Here is a 13,369-nt window from a genome sequence, read left to right on the forward strand (position 1 = left end):
TTTAAAGAAGTTTTTAAGTTAATTTTTCAAATTCTATTAAATCATAATGACAGTTACATCAATAAACTTTTATAAGAAAAACTCAATTCATCAATAATTTTGACTATAAAAACGCAAAAAAAGAAAAAAAGGAAAAAAAAGAAAAACGAAAGAAAAATTATGACAGTTGACATTAGCTAAAATATGACAACAGATGTGAAAGTTACCGATGAAAGTAAACGCCTGTGTGTATAGTATACACTTAAGTATGAATACTACCCAATTCATAATTTTCATAACAATTTCTTTGAACAATAAAACTAATGAAAAGTAGTAGTTTTTACACTTACAATAAAAGCCCCTAAGGTAATATTAAAACAACACCCCTTTAGTTGCCTAGTGTGTTATTTTTTTTTTTTTTTGCTTTTATAACCTAATAAAGCAGAGAAAACAACCCTCAAAGATATACGCATTTATACGCTTACCGGTATAGCTTCGCACATATCGTTGTCCCAGGCTTGTTGCGCTTTCAAAGCCATTTCTTCTTCGTTGCAATTATGAGCGTTCGACGGTGTATAATCCGATATGGCAGGCGGCCTTGGTGGTGGTGGTATCGTAAATTTCGGAGGTGGTCCCAAAGGACCTCCACACTCATTACATTCTATCATATCGTCAAACATTTTCCACATTTGTTTAATTTTTTCGATCTTTTAAACGTTGAGTATAAAACTTTAAAACAAAAATTTGCTTATAAAGCAAAGTAAAGGTTAAGCGAAGCAAAAAAAAAAAAAACCAAAAAATAAACGATTTCAAATTAAATTGCTTAAAAAATTATTTGAAACAGTATTTGAATTTTCTTTCCAAACGCTTTTTTCTTTTGATTTCGTTTGCTTGGCATTGTCGGCAAATATCGAACATTCTTCATATTTGGTAATCTGGAAGAGAAAAGGAAAATGAAGATTATTTAATAATTTCTCTGTCATAGGATGTAAAATAACATTACTTAAGGTTAAGATCGATAATAAATCTTCGAGCAAAAATTTTTCTTAATTTTTAAACCCATAACTCGTAGTTTAAACAAAAACCATAGTTTAAACAAAGACCTGTTAAATAAAGCTTCCTGCAAGCCAGCAACGATTGTCTTAAGAAAAGCCCCCGACTTTCATTACCACCAAACAATATTGACGATTATCTTACGATGTAAGTAACAGTTTCTTTTTTACATCTTTCTCAGTCGAAGTTTTAAGTGCGGTATTTTCGAACCATATGATTTTGAGAATGGTGTTGAATCGGAATTTTTATTCCCTACAACATTCGCGATACAAGAGCATATTAACTTTGTGCAAACTTATGGTATATCTCAAAGCATTTAAAAGTGCTTCTTCTCGTTTTCCTTGTCCATGCGACTGTCCATCCGTTTGTCATCTATCCTTGTGGTCAACATGAAAGTTCGCATTTTGGAAGATGCCCTAACATTTGAAGCAATATAACATGACGTAATCAATATTTAGAAGACTTAATTTTCTAAACATAAATTTTATTATTTTTCCGTTAGAAATTAGACTTTTTATCCCTATACGGCTTGTTTTTCATGATTACCTCTGTATATGCCAGTAAATAGACCTACGTGATCCAAGTTTTTTACTGTTAATTGTGTTGGTTTTTTTGCTACTGTGGACCAATTTTCGTCGAAAGTATTAAAAATTAAATCTTTTTCTGAAGAGTTTAGTATTGATGAGACATCTTCTATGGTGTGGGGTTCGGTAATGTTGACTTCTTTTTTCAATTTACTATTATGAACCAATTTTCACCATGAAATATTGAAAAGAACACCTGTTTAGCACAGCGAAATACAGTTTTCGTAGGAACGGTTATATGGATAAGTGTTCAAAAAATTGTCCCAGACCGCACCTACCTAGAATACCGGCATACTATAACTCAACGGCTTTTGTTGAGATATTTTGAAAATTGCACTTTGTTTCCATATAATGACTTTTCAAAATAGCACGTTACGTGTGGTGTGGTCGAAAAAGTAGGCCGATTCGATTCGTTTTTGATAGTCCCCGTCCTTGGGTCGGCACGTATCAATAGACCAAATTTTATTAAAATATCTCCAAAATTGCGACCTGTAGCTTAAACACAATAATCAATGGACAGATGTCAGATGGCGGACGGACAGACAAGCTTTTTTAAGCTCTTTTAATTAAATAATAATTCATGTATAAATAAATAGGAAACGAAAAAAGCAAAAAAACAATTACACAACCAGTGCAGATCGAAGTTCCAAGCGAACCCCAAAGCCATTGCAAACATGCAAAAGCTAGGCAACCAATAAAGGTAAACAACGCAAGTTAACTTCCGAATCATGGTAAGATGTTAAGATTGCAAGTTAGTTTAGATACGACATAGGCAAATCACGCGTATTAGGCGTAGTTGTTTTGAGAGACTTTAAGATGCCGATATTGAGATTAAGTGATTGAGATCATTTAGGTTTCAGTAACCAATTCTGAACGGGTTAAACAACTCATACCTATATTTACATTGGCTAATCTTCATGAAAATTGAGCGCCTAGAGAAGCGTTTATGCACATTAAAGCTTATCTTACCAGGTAATATGGGCGAATCGACAGTATCGTTAATTAACCTAATTAAGAATATATCTATGTTTCTCAAGTTACGGTAAGGATAACAAGAGTAACCTATTTGCATAAGGAGGAAGAAGGACAAACTAATCCCAACCAAATTCTCAAGGGCAAAGAGGAAGAATTGCATTTGAACGGATTCAATCAAATCTACATAACCCTACAGGAAGGAGACTACACAACAGAAGCATTCTCAAGTGGTGATCTAAGTAAGCACATGTACAGCCTTTTTGTAATATAAGGATCGTTAAGTTCTTCGGACCACCTTTGAATGAAACCTTTACTAGCTTTACTTAAATAGAGCCCAACGTGCAAATTAAAACATAATCTTTGGTCGAATAGAGCCCCAAAGTCGATATACGGTATTCCAACTTGTGTGAATCAGCGAAATAATCAGTATTGAATGACTTCCTCTCTGAGAAAGAAAGTTGTATTTTTTTAGATTTAATTTCATAAAATTTAGCGAGGACCATTTAAAAAAAATAATTTAAGTCAATTTGAAACTGATATGATTGCGATGCCAAGGAGAAGGAAGAAAACAATTTCAAATCACCAATATACATTAAGATTTAAGAGTGGGGATTATTAATGCATAAATAAAATGAGGGTGGGCCGAAGTAGTCAGTCAATTTCCGAGCTAGCCATTTTTGCCCCTTTTGGACTGTTCCCATCGCATGTAAACGTCTAGAAACAATTGATTCATCAATTGCTAAAATTGTGCAAAATCAATCAATTTTACGAAACTTCTTTTAGAGTTTAAGATAGATTTTCGTCTGATAAGACTAGCCATTAATTGTTTTGGAGCATTTGTGGTCCTACAGGCTGTTTTTTGTCGTTCACACCGCTGAAAATCACCACTTTTAAATCGTTGAAAGCGAAATTGACAATTGGATTTCGATGGACTAACATAACCATAAGCTGCTGAGCGGGTTTGGTGGTCTTCGCCAGCAGATTGCTTCAAATTAAACAACAAAAGTAATCAAGGTCGAAAATGCAATTTTGAGCGCTACATAGTTAGCGTCGGAATACTCTGAATAAATGAAAGATATTGTATTCAGAACTGTTATTTTGTGTAGAGAAAGGTGCAAAATGATCGAATTCAATCGTTATGTATACCGGTATCTCCCTTTTCTTTATAACGTTTACCAGCAGAAGTCGCCTACCAAAGTTAACGCAAACACCTAACATATTTCTAAAATAATTTGCTTATGACAGTCTTAATAACCATCTGAAATATTGCTATTCCATTACCTTTTTTTCTACTGAAACCACTTCGACAAAAAAACTCTCTTTTTAAACTGTTATAGTGGTCTGCCTCCTTAGGTCTCTTTAATTTGAGACCTTTTTATAGAAATTTACAGATAATCGTATCTTAGGGACTGAAATATTCGGAGAGTTCTCTGGGATCGACAAAAACATGTTGTCTCTCGTTTTTGAGCTGACGAAGTAAAAGCTTTAAAAATGTAGTTATTGTTGGGATTATGAATAACTACTTTTCAGCTAGATTTCAAAGAGTTTTCGATGCTAACTGTAAAATTACCAATTTTTGTGTATCGCTATAAGGAGCGAAGCTATGCTCGAACTTCAGTCATTGATTCAAAACACTGATGTTCCCTTTCTCCGTGCAGCTAACACTTCTTAACTATGTTTGCTACGTTAAGATGATGGTGAGCATGTTGTTTTTTGGTTTCAGTTCCTACAGCATGTTGGTTTCGTTGTTTGAGCAAATCCTAACTCTATACTATTGTCAACTAATACCATCAAATAGGAGCACCACCAACATTCATCTAGCTTTGTTGTCGAGTTTCATTGTTCATCAAATCTGTACAAACGTTATTTATATTTTTAATACAGTTACGCACCCATTGTTGATCATCGTTCACGAGCAGCAGCAGCTCTATCCGTCGAATTAAGCAGAGTCACAATCCACGCAACATTAAAAATTGATTGATACAGAAATCGGTCTGTTTAAACTTCAAAAATTTACGTCGTGTACACTTCGCAGGAACTTGACTAACACTGTTGCTCTCTTCGATATCAGCATGACGACAAAGTTTTTACGAATTTCGTGTACCCAGTTAACAAACATTCTTATTGTTTATTTTTTTTCTTCACCATCTTTCATTTCGATAGACACGATTTCATCAAAGACCAGCGAAGAAAAATTGCAAATTTTACACATATTTCATTTAAATCCCTTTTAACATTAAGGCGATGAATTGAAACGTAACAGCTGTTCCCTTGCAGCTGTAAAAGGAAAATATGCTAAAATTCTTTATACCATCCTTGGAAATGAATAGAAGTGCAATGCGTAACCTCCACATAGTAAGTGCAGCAATAATAGAAATCGTGTCATGGTCATCGCTGATAAAGTACTGGAACTTCTTCGCGTAGAGAGAGGTAAATTGAAACATTACTCCTTAAAGCTTATGTGCATAAATTAAGCCTTCAATTACTATAGAAAAAGTAAAAATTAAAAACGGAATTCGTGCTGTCGTTAGGGCCCACCAGGATAATAGTTTTATGACATCAGACCTTGTACTCATTAGTATTCTGATAATTTATTTTTCCCGAAAAGAAACCTAAAGTGCAATAACGCTTTTTGTTTTTATTTTTGTAACCGTTGATTTGCTTAATTCGTTTAATTTATTTCATTCACTTTCGTTTATTTGCTTTTCCCAGCAAGAGTGTTTGAACAAAAAAACCCTCCCCATGAACCTTTTCCTTTTTACTCTAATACCAAGAAGTTAAACGTTTCTCTATAGTTTCGAGTTTTTTTCGCTTTTTTTTTTTATTCATTAGAAAAACTAACCCTGCGTCTAACATAACATAACATAACAAACAAGCCTCTGGCAAATGTTAAATGAGTATTTACTTTTCTTTGTTATAGTCATTGTTGTTGTTGCTGTTGTTGTTGTTGTTGCCGATTTATAGAGTTACACAATCTCGCTGATAAATTGTGTACGACAGACAAGCAGCGTTTATATCAAGTTTTTTGAACTTAAATTCAACATATGTTTGATGTGTTTGTTCGCTGATGGTATGAATACACAAATCAGAACTAAAGAAGGCAATGAAAGAAAACAATTTATTTGAAATTTTCAACAACATTTGGCTTAAAATCTTAGGCAAAGTATAGATGAAGCGTTTGGCTTCAATTTGAATTACGATAAGAAGAAAGGATTGCTGTTCTTCGAGTTTTAACTTAAAAGAGAGACATTTCCTAAGTCTTATGTTGACATTTAAAGATTAAAATATATTTACAAACTTAACGAGAATTCTCCTCTCTTATGTACTGTACCAGTTATCAATGTGTACTGTATCAGATATCAAACGAGAAGATATGCGTTAAGCTGGTTTAACTCCGTTCCCTAACATAAAAGATGGAAAGAAATGAAGGAAAAGAAAAAGGAGAAGAAGGACAATTTCATATTTTTATATAAATACAGATATAATCCACTAAGTCAACAAGAAGGATAACGATCTGAATATATTTATTGAGTTAGCCAGTCTATCGATACGATAGCCAATAGAATCGTTATCAAATACTTAATTTCCTATTAAATGATTTTGAAAATGTTTATGGAATATGGAAGATAAGTACAAACTAGTGAAATTCAGGAACAAGGAAAAGCAATCAATTTGTTTTCAGATTAAAACATGATGATGATGATGATGATGATGATGATTATCATGTTGTCGAATTATTTGAGAATGTTGAGCTTAAGCTTGTTTAGAAGTCAAAAAAATATTTGTCTTAACAACCCAAACTTAATGACAAGCAGTCGCGCACACACACCAGCACACGAATAAACACATCAATAAACGATGATATACGTCCAGACCTTAAGATGTAACTTGCTTTACAATAACAAAAACTTAAGAACCAAAGAAAAGACATCTAAAGAGAAGAAGCAAACAAAAATTAATCAATTTTTGAAAAAAAAAGTTCAAATCAATAGTAGAATCACTTACACAGCAGAACTAAAATAAATCCATTAAAACGAGAAGATGGGCAATAAAAGAGAAATTTTATGATTGATTTAAAACGAACTGTTTGGTACCCATCACTAATGTTCCTTTTTGGAAGAAAAAAAAAATACAGACTATAAAGCAATGCATTTGCAAATAATCTACAAGTTAGGTCGTTTAAAGACTTCATACTTGAAATAATTTGTTTCGCTTCATTCAAAGCTCGTATATACATAATTATAGATGTCAATAGCAACAACAAAATCAAACATGATGACCTATGTCAGATGCAATTAATTAAGTGTATTGAGAATTTTTCGAGCCAAATAAAAGAATCATGGATAAACATTGTCGTCTATGACGAACATTGGAAATTTAGATTCCTACAATACGCAAAAAAAAAAACGCTAAAGATTTCACCACAATCAAGAGAGAAGAGAAACCGAAAAGGTTGTTATGCAGGAGGTATATGCGACTTATCACGGAAAAAAAGAAGGGAATTCACACTCAACAATCTGTTGCTAAGACACCGATTGCCGCTTTTCACCTACTTTACTAGAGTTTGACACCAAGTAAATCGAAGTCAGCCTAAGTTTTGTATTAATTGATCTTATTTGAGGAAGCCGCCAGAAAGAGACAAGTTCTATTATCCAATTACTGTTATGTAATTTTTAACGTTGTGCACTAAACTTAAATTGCGTAACATACATTGTAACTGAATATTTTGGCTTTGTGTGACTTGCGGTCTTCTTAGTAATGACAACTTTTGCAGAAGAAGCGAACATGCGAATCAGGAAAAGTCTCGTAAATCTTCTATATATCTTTGTGTGTTTCTGGCAAAGGGCCGTTTTGACGTTTGGCTCCATCAAGCTTTCCAAGACGCTGCAATTAATTCGGCTTTTTATAAGTGACTGTTGAAAGTCTACCTACAGTGACCGTTATGAAGACAGTGTAAGATCGTCTTATATCAAGCGAAGAGAAAATAGAACGTTCTAGATCACGTCAAAAAAGACAAGTACCAAAGTTGATGTTTGTCATTCGAAATTTAGAATCTTGTTAAGTAAGAATACGGTTTTTTCGGATAGCATGTCGAGACTTTATGTTGTTATATCTTCTGCGAAGGTGGCCAGTGACCGGACATGAAGGTTCCACAATAGTACATCGTCTCATGATTGCTGCTATCAGTGACGCTTAAATGTTCCTCTCATTTCTAATTTAATCTGCAGGCGAACCTTAACATTGATTTTCCTTTCTTCTTTCCCTACATCTGTAGAACAGCAAGCTATGTTGCTACGTTACAGCAATAAATTTCTTTGCCGCTTGACAAAAGCAGGTAACTGTTTCGAATTTGGAAATCTATTGATTTCGACATATAGTCTTTGTTTTCTTCTCCTCTTTCGGTAGACAAAACAGCCAATTAACTGTCTTCAGTTACCAAAGAAACATCTTTAACAACTCACTTTTCATGTGCCTCAGTCTTACGCAGTTATATGTATAATATTGTGCTTTCATCTTTCCTTTTTTTTTTTTAACCTTCTCTCGAATGCCGTGTCCAGATAGCCAATATCTTCAAAGTTTCACACCCTCAGGTGAATTATTTTGATTGTGCTGCTTTCGCGTTTTAAAATCTATTAGTAACCTATCTTAATATAACACAAGAGTATTCTAACCTCTGTACTATTTTATGCTGCTTTCATAAGCAGGACAAGCATATCATATTTTTCGTTGCAAATTTCACGACAAAGCTAACATGCCTTTCGCTAATGACCATAAACGGAGAATGATAGCGTAGAAAAGAACTTTTGCTAAATCTATAGAAATTGAATATTGAAGAAGAAAAAAAACTATTTTTCAAATGAAACCAATTAAGTAATTGCTAAGAACATTTAAAAGGGAATAAATTCCTATACAAGTACCTAAAATTTTTTTTTTTCTAGAGAAAACATTGGGAAAGAGGATCAATCCTAAAGCACATGAATGTGAATCTCTTCCCAAAAAAGAAATCCATTTTATTTTAATCAAGTGTTGATATCCAGTATAAGTAGTAGAAGACCACGTTTTATACAAATTTTAAAGTGTTTTTCTTCATTGCTCGCACTCTACTTGAAATTCTTAAACTTATGCAATTAAGCAGCTGCTTAGCTGCTTAGCTGCTTTATCTCCCTACACTCCATACCCTCCTTATTCGAAGCGGCTATGCAATTGTCATTTTTAATTAAGCTGTAGCCAAAATGCCATTTGTCTGGCTCTTGTACTTGAAATTGAAAATTAAGAAAAAAAAAGAGGAAAACAATCCATAAATTTCTATATACGTAAATAGGTTCAGATGTAATGCACACCCAGCCGCATACATATCGGTTGTCGCTGTCTCTATTCTCCTTTTCTTTCCTGTTATTTTAATTGTTTTCAAACTAAAGTTTATATAAAAAATTTTTGATAGTTTTGTAGAACCAAAATAAAAAAAGGTAACGTTTTCATTCGTACAACTACAAGTATTGTAAAAGCGTAGTGGCGTGTTTAAATGAATGTGTCTGCTAAGGCACCCTTAAATTAGGATATCTTGGCGTAACAAATGTCTTAATTCTTTTCTCTTCTTTCTTTTTTCAAAATTAAATTGATAAATTGCCTGATATACGGCCGTGCGACTGACTGGAGGGCTGGGTATCATCAAAGTGGAGTTGTGCCAAAAAGTAATAAGAAAAAAGGTAACAAAACACTGATATATATGTATATGAATTTATTTGTTTGTGGCTTTGTAGTGGTTGAATGAGTTTAAGGAAACTAACAATTAAAGGTAAATTGATATGTTTTTGTAACTTTTTCTCTTTTGGCTTTGAAAAGTCATTTTTGGTTTTCTTTTTTTTTTAAGCAATTTATCTTGTTTTCTTTTATTAATAATATGTTATTATTTATTATATTTTATTGTTTGAAATTGAAAAAAACCTGTCTTTTTCAAAGGCTTTCTAGATTTAAATGCATAAAATTTTTGCCGATAACTTATGATTGAGCGTAATTTAAATGGCGGATCTACTACGCCATTTACTCTTTTAGAAAATTCCCCCAATCTGTTAATAATATATCGTTTCCTGCGGTAAGATTTGACGGCTATAGATGTTTTGCTAGATGTTTTCCTGAAACCTATCATTGTATTGCAAACGTAGCTCCCCACAAAATTGAATAGCCGGTATTTCTTCATGAAGTTGTTCAGGCTTCTCAAGTCGCCAAAATCTATAAGGTAAAGGCGCTGACCTCTATTTGCAAATGTTATTATTCAACAACATAGGTTAATTTTATGTAAACGCATTCCAACGTATTTCTTGTTTAATCTAATAGACGTTTTATTCTGTTGGCACTCTCAAGGATACGCAGACGAACGGCTATTGTTCTCATTTGCTTTTAAACGTCGAAAACGATTTTAATCCTATGAGATACATCGACTTGAAATGTTCCACGTTCCCTTTGTCAAGCTTTAAAATACGGGAGGATACAATAACTTGTCATGTGGCTATCACTAACTGAACGCAAGGGGAAATATTGTTATTTTTTAAATCGCGTTTGTCGTCGCTTACGAAGCTTTCTTATCGCGTGTTAGGCACTTTTTTATTACAGTCTTATAATACCCTTTTAGAAAAATGATTATCGATGCATAACACGATCTACTTGTGAACGTTTCAAAAACGAAATTTGCGCAATATTGAATGAAGTTCACCTCACCTTAAATCAAATGAACTATGTTAAATTTCTTCATTTCAAAATCTAGTTTGCCAAGCCGAGGATATGGGATTTGCCATTTTTTTTTTTTCGAAAAGTGGTCTATTCTGAAACGTAAATGAAAACTTACAGGCTAACTGGATTTTCAAAGGAGAACTTTTGGAATGCACGAGCATATGTAGCGTAAATTTGTTAATAATTAACAATAAAAAATTGCGAAAGGTGTAATTGTATTTTCGGAGCAACATAGTCTTAATTTTCAAAATTTAATAAGTCTGTTTAAATATTGTGATATAATGATAAGTGTAAATAATATTTTCGGAAAAAAAGTGAAATATAAAAGTTTAACTATACTTTTCAAAGGATAGAAAAAACTTCTTTATGAGCGTTTGTAATATAAGGTGCATGACTTCGTTGCAAATGAGAATTTCAGAGAAATTTCTATTTGCATTTGTTATGTTACCTTTAACCTAATAAATGTTGAACTTCATATATATTGAATATATACGCATATATTTTGAACATTTTCTAATACATTTATTTGAAAATCGTATTTAATTAAAACTTTTTTCTTATTTCTACAGATTATGGAAATGTGAAGAATCGTTCAGACAAATTTTTTTGTTCGCCTCAAAACGCATATATAATATAGAACGTATGTCGTACGTAAGAAATTTCGTTTATGAAATCAATAATCTTCGTAGAGAGGATTATTTCATAAATATTCATAACAGATTTTTTCCGTTACATTTAAATTCATTTAAAAAATATTTTGCACTCTCCGAAGCTCCCTTTTTTTCCTTCTTGCTTGCTTTACAGACGACATCTTATCATTGACCAATGCATACAGTTAGATCCCTTTCTGTTTTATTTACATTTTTTCTCGTTTTTTTTCCTTTAAGCTTAACGTCCAGTGACATAGTTTAGTTTCCGGTTTCTAATATCTTACAGAGTTTTTCACACAGAATCCTTTCTAACAACAATGACAATGACTAGAACAAAAAGAACAACAACGAAAACAAAAGCTGCAAAAAACGAAATGCTTGGCTTGTTTTGCTGCGGAAGCAGCAAACGCTGAACGACATTGATGTGCGGCTGCGATGTGATGTATCTGTCTGTAGTGAGGGATACGCTCTTCTTTCGTCAATTTTTAATATTAAGTAAAAAAGTCAAAAGCAAAAAACAAAAAAAGATGTTCTTTGACAAGTAGCACAAGCGCACACAGACGCAATACTAAAAGCATATTAAATAAAGTGAAAAATTCAAATAAACTCCAACAGCACACAACAATGCTTACAGTTCAAACATTAATATTAAAATCAGTGAAAATATGTTTTTTTTTTTCATGATATTTTTCTTGTTGTTTTTCGTTTAATAAATGAAATGCAAAATTATACAAATACCGAAAAAGGAATAGAAAGCACACGGAAACATACATCTCTAGCATTTTAATTTTATTTAAATTTTATTTTATCTCCTGAGAATTAGTTACATAAGCAATAGGAACGTGCTTAAGTATGCTAAGCTCAAGCGAAAGGAAAATAAATTAAGTTAAACATTTTTAATGAAACATGAGAAGAATTGTTGAGCCCTTTTAAGAAAAAGAAAAAAAAAAGACAAACAAAATAATAACAAATTTGTGACAAAATTTAAAGGTTGAGGAAAAACATGCTAGAAAATCTTTACATTATTTCATTAATAATTTCTAATAAAAAATAATAAAAAAAGGAAATTTGTACGGATTTTATTAGTTGTTCCCAGGCTTTTGATAATAAAGACATTTATTTTAAAATTCCTATGTTTCTTCATGTATTTGTCAATAAATAAAATTTATGAATTTCTTACTCTCCCCACATTATAATATCAACGAACAACATGTGCATATTAATGCAAGTATACGTTTACGTTACTACCCATACACATACGTATACCTTTTATCTAAATGCTAGCAAGTTTTTGAAAAAAAGGAAATTATAGTGTTTTTTTGTTTTATTTTATTCTGTTCAATTAAAATGGGGTAGTAAAGCGTTAACAAAGTCTTAAGAACCTATGAGAATTAGGTCCGACCCGTTTAGCGTCACGTAATAAGCTAAAGTGCCATTGACTTCTACAGAAATGTAAATTTATACATGCAAGGACAATATAGAAAATGTGTACGGTCATCCTCGTATAAATATAGCAAGTTCAAATTAGCTTTATCGTGCGATGGTACGAATTGTCTTCAAAATGGTTTGTTTGTGTCACCCTCTGTTCTTTAAAAGTCAAAAAACATTCCATTCCGAATTACCAGTTGTGAAGTAGAGTGAGAAGACTGTGCGATCTTTTATGTTATGTGAAAAAAAATTCATATTATTATCTATGCCTTCTCTTTTTTTGGAAAAAAATAAGAAGAAAACATGACTCCAATGGAAGGATTTCATAACAAAGCAATATGTTCACAAGAATTGGATCTTTCGGATCTTTACCTGCTCCCAGCAAATGATTTTTACTTGATTTATTCGCTTCCACATGACAATAAATATCTGCGGATTATTATCTTGGATGGCAGAGACCATCATATCACTGAATGACATTATTCGAAACTAGAGAAAATTGTTTTTTATTTATTTTCCTTCTTTTTTGAATTCAAACAAATCTAAGATTTTTAACTTTTCTAAAACATTTTGAAGGGGCTTGTGCCGTTGCTGTTGGTCTTAAGGATTTATTACAAAACGATTGCCTGGCTTTTGTGTCTAATTTGTTTAATACTTAAGCCGTTATATGTTCGAACTTGATTATTACGATATGTGTGTTGGAAGGGATACAAACGGACATACAAAAGGGTTATCTGTTATTCGCGTACCATGAAATAGATTTGAAATTTAAATGGTCATATTCTTCGTAAAATCGTGAATCTAAGATGCTCTATGTTAGGTAAACCGCAACAAAATATATGCCTTCGTTGTAAGCGTTGAAGTAATTTTTCATGAAGATGATGATTGTGACTTTAAATGGCCGATTTAAAATATTTTCATTTCGCTTTTATTATGTTTTAAGTTGGAACACTTTGCTCGTCGATTTATGAA

General features: G+C 32.4%; 1 protein-coding gene across 1 annotated transcript in view; it reads right to left on the reverse strand.

Moving 5' to 3' along the window:
• The window catches only part of LOC119638962 (probable serine/threonine-protein kinase DDB_G0276461), a 30,304-nt gene extending 29,576 nt beyond the window's left edge, over nucleotides 1-728 (reverse strand). Inside the window, exon 1 of the mRNA XM_038036120.1 lies at nucleotides 465-728. Within this exon, the coding sequence (XP_037892048.1) occupies nucleotides 465-668 (204 nt within the window). The 5' untranslated portion in view covers nucleotides 669-728. The remainder of the gene's footprint in view (nucleotides 1-464) is intronic.
• Nucleotides 729-13,369: the final 12,641 nt, after the last annotated feature.

Source organism: Glossina fuscipes, unplaced genomic scaffold (genome assembly GCF_014805625.2).
Source record: "Glossina fuscipes isolate IAEA_lab_2018 unplaced genomic scaffold, Yale_Gfus_2 111, whole genome shotgun sequence".
NCBI lineage: Eukaryota > Metazoa > Arthropoda > Insecta > Diptera > Glossinidae > Glossina > Glossina fuscipes.